This window comes from Etheostoma spectabile, chromosome 12 (assembly GCF_008692095.1).
Source record: "Etheostoma spectabile isolate EspeVRDwgs_2016 chromosome 12, UIUC_Espe_1.0, whole genome shotgun sequence".
Lineage (NCBI taxonomy): Eukaryota > Metazoa > Chordata > Actinopteri > Perciformes > Percidae > Etheostoma > Etheostoma spectabile.
Genome location: NC_045744.1, coordinates 10822409 through 10837069, shown reverse-complemented (window position 1 = coordinate 10837069; position 14661 = coordinate 10822409). Strand labels below are relative to the sequence as shown.

Below are 14661 nucleotides of genomic sequence, written 5' to 3'. Positions count from 1 at the left end.
CCTGATTTTCCTTTTCAATAAAAATCCAACACAAGAACAGGTAGGGATACAGACATGTGGTTAAGGACACATCTAGGTAGATTTTTTTCTAGCCTTTGCAATGTAACATAGAATGCAATAAGACATCATGACCAAAATATACTGGCAAAAGTTACACAAGACTAAAAAAAACATCAGTAACCCTCAGTGGTTAAAGGGATGATATAATATATTATTAATGTAAACAACGCTTTGAACAGTACAGTAGTCCGAAATCTTATTATTTCATTTTGCTTCACTCAGACAAACAACATTTCTTGGCCTAACAGTTAATGGTTTCTTCATTCTCATTGGTCCGAAAAACATTTGTGACTTGAGCAGTGACTGAATGAAACGTCACTTAAGGCATATTCTTTGGACAACCCTGTGCAGAAACATATACAAAAATTCCACTTTCAAGTATAGGGAATAAGCTGGTCAGCTGCTTTGACAGTGTGTTACCTTTTCTTTGATTATCCTTTGGTTTGGGGGCAAGAGATGGCAGATTGTGAGTTTAATGTGTGGAGGGTAGCCAAGACCATCAATGTAGTGTACATTCAGCCTCAGAACATTGAAACAGGAGGTGAAAGCCCAGGCACAGTCAGCAGCAGGATTGCAGTGAAGAGGCTTGCTTATTATACAGCATTTAGTGACGTATGTGATTATGCTTAAAATACCCAGTATTCAAGTCTGTACATGCCTAAATACTAAACATAAGTAATTTATGTTTCTCTGTCTGATTGGCATTAAACATTAACAGGTGAGTTGTACAATGAAACCCTGCGGCAAGTCACATAAGTGTGTTCTGGACAACAGACCTGCTTCATAGTTATGTATTTCAGCCAATATAGAACATTATCATATTACATTCTTGAAAGGACAGCTTGTAATTTTCTTTAGTTGTGAATAAAGTCTTTGGATAAATTACTGGGTCCGTCATTTAGAGACTAAAACCACACTCATACAGCTCCCCGTCAGAAGGATTATCGATGCCACATAAATATCTTCAGAGGCACAACAGAGGGAGAGAGAGAGAAAGAGAGAGTCCCCATTTGCAGTTGAAATCATTGATGATGGAAATCCAATACAGGCCAACCTCTATGTTAATATTTCTTCTATGTAGTGAGTTGTCTTGTCAATAAGCTTTGTGGAGTTTGAGAGGCATAGCAGTCAATGAGGGACAAGGAAAGTGAAAGGAAAAGGCCAGGGGCAGCTGAGCATGCCTTTGGTGCCAACATAAGTTAATGCCAAAAATACACGGTGAACTTGGAGAATAGCTTTGTCCCTTCAAGCAACCTTTAAAACCCTGAGATAAACATGTATGTCCAGAATGGGACACACTATAGTCAAAGTACATATATATGAATAGATACAATCTTCAAAAGGTCACATCCTTGATTTGAGAGCGTCCATTTTGGCGAACATCAAAACAAATAAAGTATCAGCTAGGCTTTTTTTTCCACACCAAATTCTTTTTCAGTAGAAAATAAGTTGAAGTGGAGCGAAGCCCAGCTACAATCAAGCGTTAAAACAAGCATTGACCCAGGCGTAGTGCACTGTGGCTGTACAAATCAAAGGAAAGACATATTAGGTGGCCTTGTGTCCACTCGTGGGGCACTTTGGATCTTGTGCTCCAGCATATCCATTCTGAGCTTCCATTGGAATGAATTGTAAATGCTGGTTGGTTTGGAATTAAATCTATCCTCATTTTGGATTGTGTTTCTGCAGAAGAGCAGTCAATCCATGATTTGTCAGGTTCAAACATGGCGGCCAGTCAGGAAGTAGAGGGGCCGGTCCTCACTGCAGTTGGCCGTCTGAAACTCGTCCCGCAGACGAAACTGCCACTCGTCCTCCAGCTCTAATCTGATGACGGTCTGACGCAGGGAACTTCGGTCCTGGCAGATTACGCAGAGAGTGGCACCTGTGGAAACAATCAGGGTAAAAAACAAAATCTGAAAGGCCCCGCTAGTATTCCTTAGAGGCTGTACTGCTTTCTAAATCTACCTAGACTCATGATTGTTTTCTAATTGACTGATATATCTGGTTATATGCATTAACTTATTGGTATAACAAGAATGTGTTAACATGCACAGAAAGACACAGGAATATATATTGACTTTCCCCAGACAGTAGTGTCACATACCCCGTGAATCAATCTGGTGTAAAATCACTTGAGGTACAGTACATGATAACAACAGAGACAACAACAGAAGCAGTAGCAATAACGAGGACTACACTGATGTGTCACCTTTGAGGAAGCGGAATTTCTTGAGGAGTCCAGATACGACAAAAGAGTCACAAAGGTAAAGCAGGAGGCCACTAAACAGCAGGCCCTGATGGTTCAGGTTGGTGGAGTGTGGACGAGAGTTGATGTAGCACACAGAAATCTGGGACAAAAGATATGACAAGATACACCTCATTAATTCCACTTAAGTGGACTAAAGGAAACAAGCTAAGCTAATTTATAAGTTGCATTTTGTGCATCATAATTTATTTCCATTTCAGGAGAAAACACAAGAAATGTGTCTAGGCATGCAAATAATTGAAGTTGTGCATAGTGTGTCATCTCATATGCACAAATGTAAAGTGCAAATATGCACTGTTAGCAGTCAGTGTTTGCACATGTGCGTGTATGCAGGTCAGAATTTTCAAAGCAAAACAGATGGTGAAATTGTGTAACATGTTTCTGTGGAAAATTCTACAAACTTTAGGCTTATAAAAACAATTGAAATAAACTAAGTCAGCAGGTTTTTGTTATTTTGTTCATGGTTAATACTTTAAGATTCCCCTGAAACAGTAGCACGGTATTTACATAGGTTTTCACAATAATTTGTCCCTTAGGTCTTCTTCTAGGTTTAAGTTGAAGGAATGATGCTAATAGCCTTCTCTCCTGCTTTCAACTGCAACCTCCTGGGAGCTCTCACCTCCGGGCTGATGTTGAGGTAGCTGTCAATGGCCAAAACTGGGTTGTTCCTGTTCTGAACCGCTTTCGGAAACAGTCTGTGGCTACAGCTTTGCAGGAACCTTTCAAGCAAGTACTGGGCCGGGGCGTCAAGCAGGGTCTGCTCACTGTCTGGGGCGCAAACATACTGCGACGGACTGATTGCGGCGGCGTTTTCTATTTCCTGGGGAGAGAAGAAAATTGTTTAATGTTAGATGGTATCTCATACTAATAAACTCACTAGAACTGAAAAATAGGCATACACCCACCATGAGTTTAGGTTTGACCACGAAGTCATGGTTTCCCCCAACTGGAATGTGTTTCTTCATTAGGCTAAAGCAGTTAAAGCGACACAGAAGCAGCCCACTGCTGTTCACCCTTAGATTAAAGTCCACCTCCTCACAGCTATACCTACACATAAGACCAAAGTAGAAATATCAGGAGATTGAGACGCAGCACAAATCACCAAATGTGTGACTAATTGACACATTCCTCTACAAACGTACCGATTAAGGTCATATTGAACATTCTGTGTCAGGTCCACATTAAGCATGACAAAGTCATGGAGGTGACACCGGCTGAAGGGGTGGCTGGGAGATTTGCAAGCCAGGCTGCTGCTCCACCTGCGTGTACCGCACATTGCATACAGGGAGATCTTCGGTGTGTTTTCCATATGCTGCAGCACGGTCTTCAGGGACACATTAGTTCCATCTGATGTCTCACTGAGAGAGAAAAAAGAGGATAGGGCACACGTGAGAAGCTTTTTTTGGGGCAACACAATTTAAAAATCACTTATCTTTTGTGTCGTTTCCTTTAGAGTCTCTATACATATTATAATAAACACGTGTTTTAATTGCGGTTACAGCAAAAACTAAAAGTTTGCTTGAAAGGGGAAAAAATGCATTGTGAATACTTATAACTCTTAAAACTTAACAACTCCTCTCTCAGCAAATTTTACAAATCAAAAAGAAAATTCAACCTGCTGTCTGCTGTCTGCTGGGTGTTCCACAGCACGCAGGAGTCGTCCATCATGACAATGAAAGGCCATACATCTTGCCTATGGACACCTTGCTCCTCGAGTCTGTTTCTCTCCAGCTCCAGGTTATGATATGACAGCTCTTTGATCATGAAGCGAGCAGCACCTTGAACAGACAGAAGCACATGTGTCAATATTTTCCATTTATACTTTATCAAAACTACAGTGCATGTCAACACAGTGCAGCAGGAGGTAATACGTGCAAATAAGAGCACAAAAAAACACTTTCATGTTCCATAAACAGCAAAGTGTATTGGGTTTAGCCTGAACAGAACTGCTGGCATGCAGGCATTGGGACATGGGTGAAATGGCTAAAAGGGTGATCCCTGTTGCTGTTTATTTAGGAGTAATTTAGTTTAGTTACACCCATTTCAGACAGGCCATGCACCTGATTGGCTCACTTACAAATCAGACTATTGTGATGTAGAAAAAACATGACTGCCTGTAATAAATACATGACCAGGGTGGCTCTCTCACTGTAATAAAACCCCTACTAATCAGCAGGGAGATAAGTTGCAAGGTGACGTAGACTTAAAGGTACCCTGTAAAGTGTTTGAGCACTAGTGCTATAAAGCAATGTTTTTATGTGTGGGTTCCTGTTTGGTTTGTATTGTGCACACACGAGGATGTGTGGTCCTGCATTTTGGTGAGAAACACCTGAACAAAACTCCACATGACATATTTAAACTTATTTATGTTTTTTCTTGTTTTGTGTTTTAAATCAGTGACACACTGGGGAAATTTTTTGAAATTAGTGCATCCATAGATAGAAAAATTAAATTCTTACAACGACATTTTAGTTTAGTTAGGCCAGTAAGCTGCTCACCAACTCCCGCGCTGTTGAACATAGCTGGCAGGACGAGCAGGATGTGGTTGGGCCAGTACTTTCTGTATTGGGGCATCTCAAATTGCTTAACCACCAGAATATGCAGATGAACGGCACCCTCCATGGCATGGAAAATGTTGAGCAGGCCGTGCTCTTGGCGTCCTGTAGTCGGGGTGAAAATTGGACTCTTGAACACATCAGGGTCCTAGAGACAAACACAGAAAGAAGAAAGTTGAGCAAAAACAAAAGAGTAGTTGTGTAGTAGTTGTGAGCAAAATAAAATATTTAATGCATTGATTTGTGATGCTTCAGTTTAAAGAACTGAGCATCCCCCCCCTTCCCCTTTCCAGACATATAGATGTACCGACACACAGACACATAATCCTACATGTACCTAGTAAACTAACCTTGGTGGACACCAGAGGTAGGCGCATGCTCTCCAAGTGGCTACCCTGCTGACTGAAGACAAAGTGTTGCTCCTTGGCTTTGGGAATGACAAACTGGAGCTGGACTTCCTCCCCCAGCATGGACGAGCAGAAGGTGAAGGCATGGAAGGTGCATTCTGACAGCTATGACACACACATGCAGTATTAAGACTGAGAGATCACCTTTCAGCTTGGCTACAGATGATAAAAAAAGCTCTCAAGCGTTCAAGTGTCAATGTATTTTGACATGTTAGGATATCTATATGTGCATCTACTGTATAAGTCAGCAATGTTTGAAGTTACTCAAGCCCAAAGAAGGCAGCAGACGAGTGCCTTAGATGTGTGATGTGAGCCTGTGCACTCACCTGTGTGGCAGGGCCTGCTTCACAGTAGTGGTGACACTGTTCACAGTGATGAAAGGCATTGTGGGCCGCAAACCTGCTCAGACGTATGGACTTGGTCACTCGTTTGGCTGGTGTTTGGCTCTCGCCTTCTTGCTTAAAATCTGCAAAAAAACAAACATGTTCACATTCCTACATTGGGATAAGCTTGTTTAACTTAATATTAAAGTAACACCCATGTTGTATTTACACTGGCAGATTAAAAGTGACTGACGCTGCTGAGTGTTTGCATATTTCTGCTGACCTTTTAAGCACTTTGGCATCTTGTCAGTGTAAACAGGGCTGGCCATCCTGAACTTAGGGTCCCGGGGGTAAGGGTCAAAGGGCAGCTTTTGCACTTCCTCAATGTCAGGCAACTGGGTATTAACTAGAGTTGTGACCTCTGATGTTTCTGGGGATGAAAAGAACATGAAAACATGAGAACAAAAACTACATCACTGTGAAAAAGACAATCTGACATTTGGTTCCTTATTATGTCTATGGTGTGTTTAAAACTATGAGGTCAGAATAAATAAGTCAGTTAAGTCCCAATGATCTTCACCTTCTTCCTCCTCTTCTTCCTCATCATACACATCTACCTCCAACAATCTGATGAGCATTCGAAACAGGATACGAAGAAACTGCAGATAGGCACCAGTTTTTCCCACCTAACAAAGGACATGAAATAAATCCCTGAATTGTTACAAAAACACTTAAATGCATATGCATAATTAATATAATACACATATTAGTATTTATATGCACCTGTGGGGGTCCACTGAGTAGCAGGCGTCGTGGATGTGGCACAGATGGAGCTTCATAATCGGCGTGGTGCTGCCTGGCGATGGTCCACTGGCGGTAGTAAATGCTCTGCTCCGCCCCCTGCAGGTTGTGCGTGATGAGGGGCCTCAAGGGGCTGCTCCAGGCTACATCTGCATGAGGCAGCAGGGAGAAGGAGCTCAGCTGACTCCCAGACTCCCCCGCCAGCAGGTTGTATGCTGCCCGTGACAAAATAACTGTCCGCGGTGACACCCGAGCAGGCTTAGAGTCTCGACTACACTGTGTGGACTGGCTGGGTCTCTGGGTGGAGGAGGAAGATGGGGAGGGCGAGGAAGAGGAGGAACTAGAGTAAAGAGATGGAGGGGCTTTGGAGGGATTGGAGGAAAGCTGGCTTGCCGGGGAATCGCACTCCTGCTTGAAGCCTTGTGTTAGTGTCACTGTGCTTATGTCGGAGGTGATGGCACCTTCAGGTGGGCAGGTGGAGGTGGAGGGCTTCTGGCAAGAGTCGGCAACGTCAGATGAACTGACACCATTCTCTGGGAAAGAGCCTGAGTGGAGACATGAAGAGAGCACAAGGATAAATAAAACTTAATAAAAAAAAATTACTTAAAGTCAAATGGTGGTGTTTGCAACTTGAATCCTACGACTCAGTATGTCAGTGAGGTCAGGGGCTCACCAGAGGTTCTGGTCGCAGCGCTGCCGTTGCTCTGAGGCCTTTCCAGCTCTTCTCCATCATTCAAGCTGGTGGTGGTCTTTTCTCCTTCGGATTCCCGAGGGGCCATGGCATTTTTGGGCTCCTGGACCACGCCCATGGACACGTAGGTGCAGGCCAGCCCCACCTCCTGCTCCAGGGCTGTACGACTCAGGTAGCTGGAGTCTATCAGACGCAGGTCGCAGTATTTCAAAGACCTAGAAAGGTAAAAGTCCAAAAGATTTTCACATAGAAGTTTTATTGCCTATGTCTATATTCTCATCTACATTTCTTTAATTTAGAAAAAAAACAGTTTAAGCCTAAATGAATTTATTTGTTAATTGTACACAATAAAATTATCCAAATTGTATTGAAAATTTGATTAAATTACACAAGCATTGAGTTATAATTAAGTTGGAATGCTTGTGTTATAAATCTCATGATTGTTTACTGATGCTGACACAAGAGATACACAACCCGGACTGGCACACTGGGTGCAGGAACTAATATAAATGGGCCTCTCTTGTAGAGAAGACAACCCACACAGTGTAAATGTAGACATGTAAGCTAACACTTGGAGGGCAAAGAAAAAGTCACGGTAACTGCAAACCAAGAGGAATTATAGATGAGCTTAAAGGCAACGTACTACACTTTTCATGACTGATGATCACATTTTTATTATTTTCAAGTGTTGGGGCAGCTTACCTGGGAAAGGTTTCTCCTAGAGGGTCCTTTCCTGTGAGGATGACGATACAGGGCAGCCCTTCCAGATCCTCATAAGTGTGCGGTACCCAGTCTCCATTCTCACAGCCTCTCCAGGTCTACAGCATAACACAAGTATTGCATAATGTTTATTATTCAGTTATTATGCATCATTTAGAACTAGACCAATAATGCATTTCAGGCTGACAAATTTAATTTCATATTTTAAAAATACATTTTTTAGGCTAGTGGTCTAGATCACAGGTCCCATATTATTTCAAATGTGAATGTGTCAAACTAAGAATAGTCTAATCACATTCACTAGTGGGGTTTCAGTGGAAATATTTGGTGATTTTAATGAGGTTTTAGATAATTTGCAATGTCAAAAAACTGAGAAAAGGAAACAAGTGAATTCTAAGAATTAAGTCAACTCCCAGATGATCAATTCAGATTTCTCTGTAAAATTGAATTTCATTCAAATCCTGATACCTATTCAAACATTAATGAACGTGAATGTTTTACTCATGGATCGGATTTCCTTAACACATCTTGCTTGAATAAACCACAGTCACTTTATTTAAATATTTCAAACGTATGGTAAAATAACACAACAAAAAGACTCATGTGACTCTGGTTGCATGGCATTCTCACCTTGAGGCGGCTGGTGAAATTTCTGTGCAGGTTGAGTTCCGAGGCCGGGCTTCCTAGCAGCACGGCAAAGCACAACTGGAGGCCCAGTTTGTCCCTAACATCCTCTAGTCGTTCCCGGGCCAGCATTGCCAGCTGCAGTGAGGGGACTCGAACCAACAGCATGTGGCCACGGCCTTGGGAGCCCTCTCTGCTTGGTGCGTTGATTAGGTCCTCCACCATGGCCAGGGTCTCTGGGGTAATGTGGTCTCTAAGCGACGGGGAAGAGGTCAGGGCCATCATGGCCTCAGTGTACTGCTGAATCAGCAGGTAACTGCGGATCACCATGCTGTGAAGGTGCGGATGTCTGGGACACAAATAGGGAGTTTGTAAGTTCGAGCTTTATAGCTGAATATGATGCATTTTATCAACAGGCAAAATTACTATAGACAGGTTTTTGTTTCATAACCTACTCACTGCCAGTAATTGCCATTTGAAAATACACGTCTGTAAAATTTTGATTGACAATATGCCTAACAATCATCAGTAACACCATAATCACCTTTCCAGCAGTGTGTGGACCATCTTCTCAAAGGCATCATCACAACGCAGAATGGGGCTGGCAACACCCCACTGCAGGGAGCTGCTGTAGTCCCTCAGGCCAAAGTAGAGCAACTCATTAGGAGACTGCTCCCCCTGCTGGATGAAGGTTATAATATATTGAGAAAATGGCATTATTTTTTAAATGTCAATACTTTTAGATTTTTTCCAATTTATACAATGACTATACTGCACCAAATGTAATGATGAAAAGCAGAACTAGTCTACTAAGCATGTAACGAGTCTCGTCTCATTGCATTATGCTTGATCTGAAGCTTAGTGAGTACTTTCACTTCATTATTATATTACATTGCTCTATTGAATGAGCAGTTCATAGCTTTTTTCACCTGTATCTCCTTAAAATGTAGTAATGTCTACGTGCCAACTATCATCAACAGCTGCATATGTCTATGAAACAAAAAGAAATGATTTGAGTAAACTTTTTTACGCTGCCTGAAAATTATGCAGTAATTCACATTAAATTATTCAAGGAATGTCTAAAAGAATCTACCTAGTTTGGTGCAGCTCTTTTTCACATGTTTGACCTGTCTCAGTTTATCTATCTCAGATATCAGTTTATTTGTCTAAATAATGCCATCCAGCTGATACTTCAATATTATGTGCTATTGAAATTCACCTCAAATAATAATAGGAATAACTAGCACACCATGACTTAGTACCCCTCTGCTCTAAGACTCTGAATTTTATTCATGTATTTAAATAATAAAATGGTACAAGCTTAAATATAATTAGGACGGACCTACACCCTGTTTATGAAATAAGTGTTACAGAATTAGAACAAAACACACAATGACCTGAAACCAGAATAAATATTTGAAGATATTTGAATAGCACCATACTAGTATAGTGTAGCATCAGCAAAAATATATAGATATATATTTTTAAAACATTATATCTTGGGGTGCCCCAGTAACCATGAACTACTACAAATACTATTTCTAGTCATAGTTCCATTATCTTTATTGTGACTATTATTGCCACTGCTCATCAAACCCCAAACGGCATCATCAGACCCCGCCTACCAAGAGCCTGGGTCTGTCTGAGGTTTCTTTCTAAAAGGTTGTTATTCTTTGCCATTGTCGCACTAAATGCTTGCTCTTGGGGGAATTACTGGAATTGTTGGGTCTTTATATATTATAGACTGTGGTCTAGACCTACTCTATCTGTAAAGTGCCTTGACATAACTCTTGTTATGATTTGAAATAAAATTGAATTGAATATATCTCATTTATTATCTCAAAAGTCATCATTGAGTTACCTCTTTTGTTAGTGTAAGTGCACTTTATGTCCACCAGGTAGAGTAGCTACCCCACAGCTGTAACAAACTCGCCTCTGCATGCTGCCATAACAAAATTCAGACACAAAATAGCTTTGATGCTACAATATCCTTGTGTGACTTTCACTGAACTATGCCCCTTTACAAGAATAAAGTATTAGACAGCCATTCATGACGATTTGCTGAGGACATTTGGGATGTTAAAATAATACTCACCAGACTATCGTTGGAGGGCCAGTGAACTTCGTTGTGGATGCTGATGCGGGACTGGCGGGTCTGCAGTGTGTGCGGGAAGCAGCTGACCTGCAGGACCAGGAGGTTCATGGCATCCAGGACTTCCTGGCAGTTCACCACCCGGTCAGCCAAACCCTGCAGCTCGCCGTGGCACACGGAGCCTGACAGAGCACTGGTGAAGAAATGTTTAAAACATGAGAGGGGCATTCTAGATTCCAGTTCAAATTATGCCATAGCTGTTAATAACATTTATGAAAATAACAACTCAATTGGGGACTTAGATAGTGAGGGTTTTAATATTTGCTTTGCTAACAGTGTGTCATTTCCAAGAAAAACCCTCTGGAAAACAGGAAGTGATGTCTGTTATGTTTCAGGCAGTAACAGCAGTTTGCTTGAAATAAGATCTTGGAGGCTGGCAGAAGTAGCAACCATATCTAAACAGAAAAATAAAATGCCTAAAAACACCAAATCCAGCAAACAATGTGGACCAAATATCAATTTGAACCACATACTGTATGTTAAAAAAATAATCAAAAAAAACAAACAAATATAGTACTCAAATTATGTACATTTAACCAAAATAAAAGGTTGGAGATACTTGGTGTGTGTGTTTTCACTTGCTTGCAGCTGTTCTCCTCTCTCCACTTTAATCAGTGTATGAAAAGGCTAGATTTGCAGCCATAACAACAGCATGAATCACACAGCTTTAGATTATCAACAGAACAAAATAAAGTCAGTGGACTTGTCTTACCTTGTGAGGTCGACGTGTGAGTTGTCGTGAATGAGGACATACAGGGTGTAGGGGTTCTGCTTGACTTTTCTCATGAAGGCTTCCATCTTGGCGTGAACCTCACCATCTAGACGCACCACATACTTGTCTGACTTCTGGTGGGCTGTGCAGACGTCCTCGATTCCCAGGTCAACAAGAACTCCTGAGCAAAACAAACAAACCCCTAATCTTTGACAGATCTTGTTGTAATAACTTAGTGAAAACCCATCGCTAGAACATTAAGTCTCTGACATGGAAGGTTTTGTTGAAGTTTCGAGATCTAAGTAGGTGGAAAAGTCATCCTTTAATCTTTATTATGTTGTTATTTATGACGTTGCCTCTGGCCACAGACCTGATTGTCGGATGCGCTGTGCTGTCTGGTGTACCAGAATGTGAGATGGAGGGACCAGAACAAGAAAGTCCACTTTACAAAAACGCCCCAAGTCGAGGTTCTGGGTTCCTGAGTCAGCGATGGAGCAGACTTGAGAGAGGAGACTCCGGGCCACGCTCAGCTGCGTCGGATAGATCTGGAAGACCTTACATAACAGCTCTGCTACAAGAAAACATAGGAGACTATGTCAATGTAGTATAATATCATGTGCAACAAAATAATAATTACCTTGTTTTACCTTAAGTAAAACAGACATTTGAAAATGCGGAGAATATCAATGAAAACATTTTATTTGCTGCAGATATATACATATATATATATATCCCTATATATATGAGTCTATGTGGAATATATATGGATTGTTTTGTCTGGTAAAAAAAACAGCCAAGCAGTTGAGAGAGTGAGTACGATAGAGAGCAGGCTAACCTCTGTCTGAGGGTGGTGACATGCTGGCAGCCTCCTGGGAGTGGATGTGGTAAGTGACATCGCTGTGGAAGGGCTGGATGACCTGTCCCTTCCGTCTGCGCTGATATCGCACAAGCTGCTTGTCCAAATTGTCCCCTAAAAATAACCAGTCACCATAGTCACACAAAGACACAGAGCCTGGCATAGCCTGCTGCTACAACACAAATCCCGTTCTAGTTTAGTCCTTGATATTCAGACAACATCATTGTGTCAAACTTGTCTTGTGATAAATTTAGTTAGAGGATTATGACTAAAACAATAGCCACAGTCATTGTTAGGTGTTAGGTGTAACATTGGGCATTCAAATCATTGCATCACTGCATCACATTGCAGGCGGGGTTATTCTGCATCAATGCAGTGACATACCATAATTGATTATTGCCTGCTATTGCTTGTTCATTTTTCTTTGGCTTTTTTTTTGCTTTTGCCTCTTGTCTGTTGTCTGCTATGTTCAGACTCCGCTACATTCGGGAAGTGCCTTTTAAGAGCAGAAAAAATGGGAGTTCATATAAATCTGACTGCTGGAATTTGTTGATGAAAACCCTGTGAAGCAATATATAATACATATGAGGAGGTGGCACATCATGACGCATCATGATCTAATCAGGATGTCGAATCGCATCAAATCGCTGACAGGTTCGTAATCAAAATGAATTGTGAGACCAGTGACTATTCAAACTTCTAGTCATTACAGAGTACTGGCTTTAAGTGTAATGTTTTGTTTCATATACAGTACATGTAATCATTAAACGCTGTGGGAAATATTCAGTTCATCTTGTTTCTTCTCCTAATATGCACTCACCTAGTGACGTGGTTTTGAAGTGAGATGCCAAGATGCTGACTTTCCCTGTGATGAGTTCGTAACTGATTTCCTTCAGAAACTCATTGGTTGTGAGCATCCCCTCAGCTAAGGCCCTTGCTTGGTACTTTCCTGTGTCCAACACATAAGTTAAGATTAGATCATAACTTTTCCCATACAGTGCACAGATTGGTCGAAGTACTAAAGTCGCAACAAAGATGGTTAAATGGTTTCTACTCGATGGCAACACTTACCCAAAACTAGCACACAAAACTCGCTGCCACTCATTTTAGAGGCACATATAATGACAACATATGTTGGCAGGCACTTCTGGTTGTGAGGACCCTCACTGAGAGAACGTAGTGACTCAGAGATGCCTTCTCCCAAAGAGTTATGGGTAACCATGACTTGGACACTGCCCCCTGAGACACTGGATTCCAGCCGAGCTAACCAGGGCAGCTGGGACGGGGAGATGGCCGGACCCCTAGGACAGCACAACATGGCCTTCAAAACAATCTGCTCCAGCTCCTCCCTTAGAGGAATTTGCACCGAACCTGCAAAATCAACGTAATTATGAAAAGTCAAAACCACTGATATAGAAGCTCAGAGGTAGTAATATATATAACAAAGTTAGATATTTGTATTGACAGCCATGTTTCTGTTCAAATAAGACACCAGCACCTCATGGTCAGCCGCCCCACTACACTGTGTGGTTGATAACTGCAAACAGGCAACATGTCAGAAAAAAAACACTAGTGACAGCGAACGCTGCTTTGTGCGCTGTGAGTTTGTTGCTTACCTAAACGTGCAAGATACTGTAAAGTGAGCAGAATCATTGTCTCCACACAGAGAAGCTGGCTGCTGCTGAGGCCCAACGTCTCCAGGGTTTTCTCTGTCAATTGGCTGTTATTATAGCAGCTGACCAGGAGGGGGCTCACCACTATGTCCCCAACGTTCCCATAAAAATAAGGTAAAGTGCCATGCCCTGAAAAGAAAAGTTACTATTAGACAAAACAAATAGCAGCCAGAAATATGGGACAGCAAGTAACAACAACTTCAATATTTGTTCTGCTGAATTGAAAAACGTTCAAAGTTTGAAAGTACAGTTAAACAGTTATGAGTATAAGCTTGATATTTAGACACTTAATATTTCAAAACAGGTACAAAAGGCAGCTAGCTGCAAGAGAGGAAATGGCTTACTATTAAAAATCAGATGGACATTTGTCATATGAAAAAGTTAACTACTCATGCCTTTCTGAAAAGACTGTATTGGTTGGCTCCCTGATAAGTACCACCAGGATAATTGACATTTAGAAATTCATTTTATTCTACTTTACTGGCAAAACAACCTCTGACTCAGTTTTTTTTCTGACATTCATAAAGATTGTTTTGCTATGCAATGCAGATGATATTTAATTTGCAGTTTTAGGACAAAGCAGTTCATTAAAATAAAGCTTGTACCAATGAGGATGACAGGGCGAATTCCTGAAGAGCTGAGCAGGTTGTCGGGGACGATGACAGTCTCTCCGGCGCTGACAGGCTGGGGCTGAATGACTCCTGCTACTGGTGGCTGAGGAGAGGACACTCCCAATACAGCACCTGGAGGGTAATAAAATAATAAATGTCAATACTAGGATTAAGCACCATCAGCTAAATTGTGACATTGGTTAAGTTTGAACA

The 14661-nt window shown here is 41.5% G+C and overlaps 1 protein-coding gene across 6 annotated transcripts in view; it reads right to left on the bottom strand.

The window, feature by feature from the left end:
• greb1l (GREB1 like retinoic acid receptor coactivator) overlaps window positions 1–14661 on the bottom strand; it is a 44573-nt gene continuing 29912 nt past the window's right edge. For 2 of the 6 annotated variants that reach the window (XM_032531639.1, XM_032531640.1), the window contains exons 11-34: window positions 14443–14580; window positions 13781–13966; window positions 13236–13535; window positions 12985–13113; window positions 12144–12278; window positions 11679–11879; window positions 11309–11489; window positions 10540–10729; window positions 8989–9125; window positions 8451–8793; window positions 7803–7918; window positions 7083–7315; window positions 6392–6954; window positions 6189–6294; window positions 5892–6038; window positions 5612–5751; window positions 5229–5390; window positions 4822–5026; window positions 3939–4101; window positions 3466–3681; window positions 3229–3370; window positions 2943–3143; window positions 2267–2405; window positions 1776–1939 (exon numbers count right to left, since the gene is read on the bottom strand). In XM_032531639.1, the coding sequence (XP_032387530.1) occupies window positions 1776–1939; window positions 2267–2405; window positions 2943–3143; window positions 3229–3370; window positions 3466–3681; window positions 3939–4101; window positions 4822–5026; window positions 5229–5390; window positions 5612–5751; window positions 5892–6038; window positions 6189–6294; window positions 6392–6954; window positions 7083–7315; window positions 7803–7918; window positions 8451–8793; window positions 8989–9125; window positions 10540–10729; window positions 11309–11489; window positions 11679–11879; window positions 12144–12278; window positions 12985–13113; window positions 13236–13535; window positions 13781–13966; window positions 14443–14580 (4637 nt within the window). Of the gene's footprint in view, window positions 1940–2266; window positions 2406–2942; window positions 3144–3228; window positions 3371–3465; window positions 3682–3938; window positions 4102–4821; window positions 5027–5228; window positions 5391–5611; window positions 5752–5891; window positions 6039–6188; window positions 6295–6391; window positions 6955–7082; window positions 7316–7802; window positions 7919–8450; window positions 8794–8988; window positions 9126–10539; window positions 10730–11308; window positions 11490–11678; window positions 11880–12143; window positions 12279–12984; window positions 13114–13235; window positions 13536–13780; window positions 13967–14442; window positions 14581–14661 lie in introns of all 6 variants that reach the window. The other 4 variants (XM_032531637.1, XM_032531641.1, XM_032531642.1 and 1 more) reach the window with 4 other exon arrangements.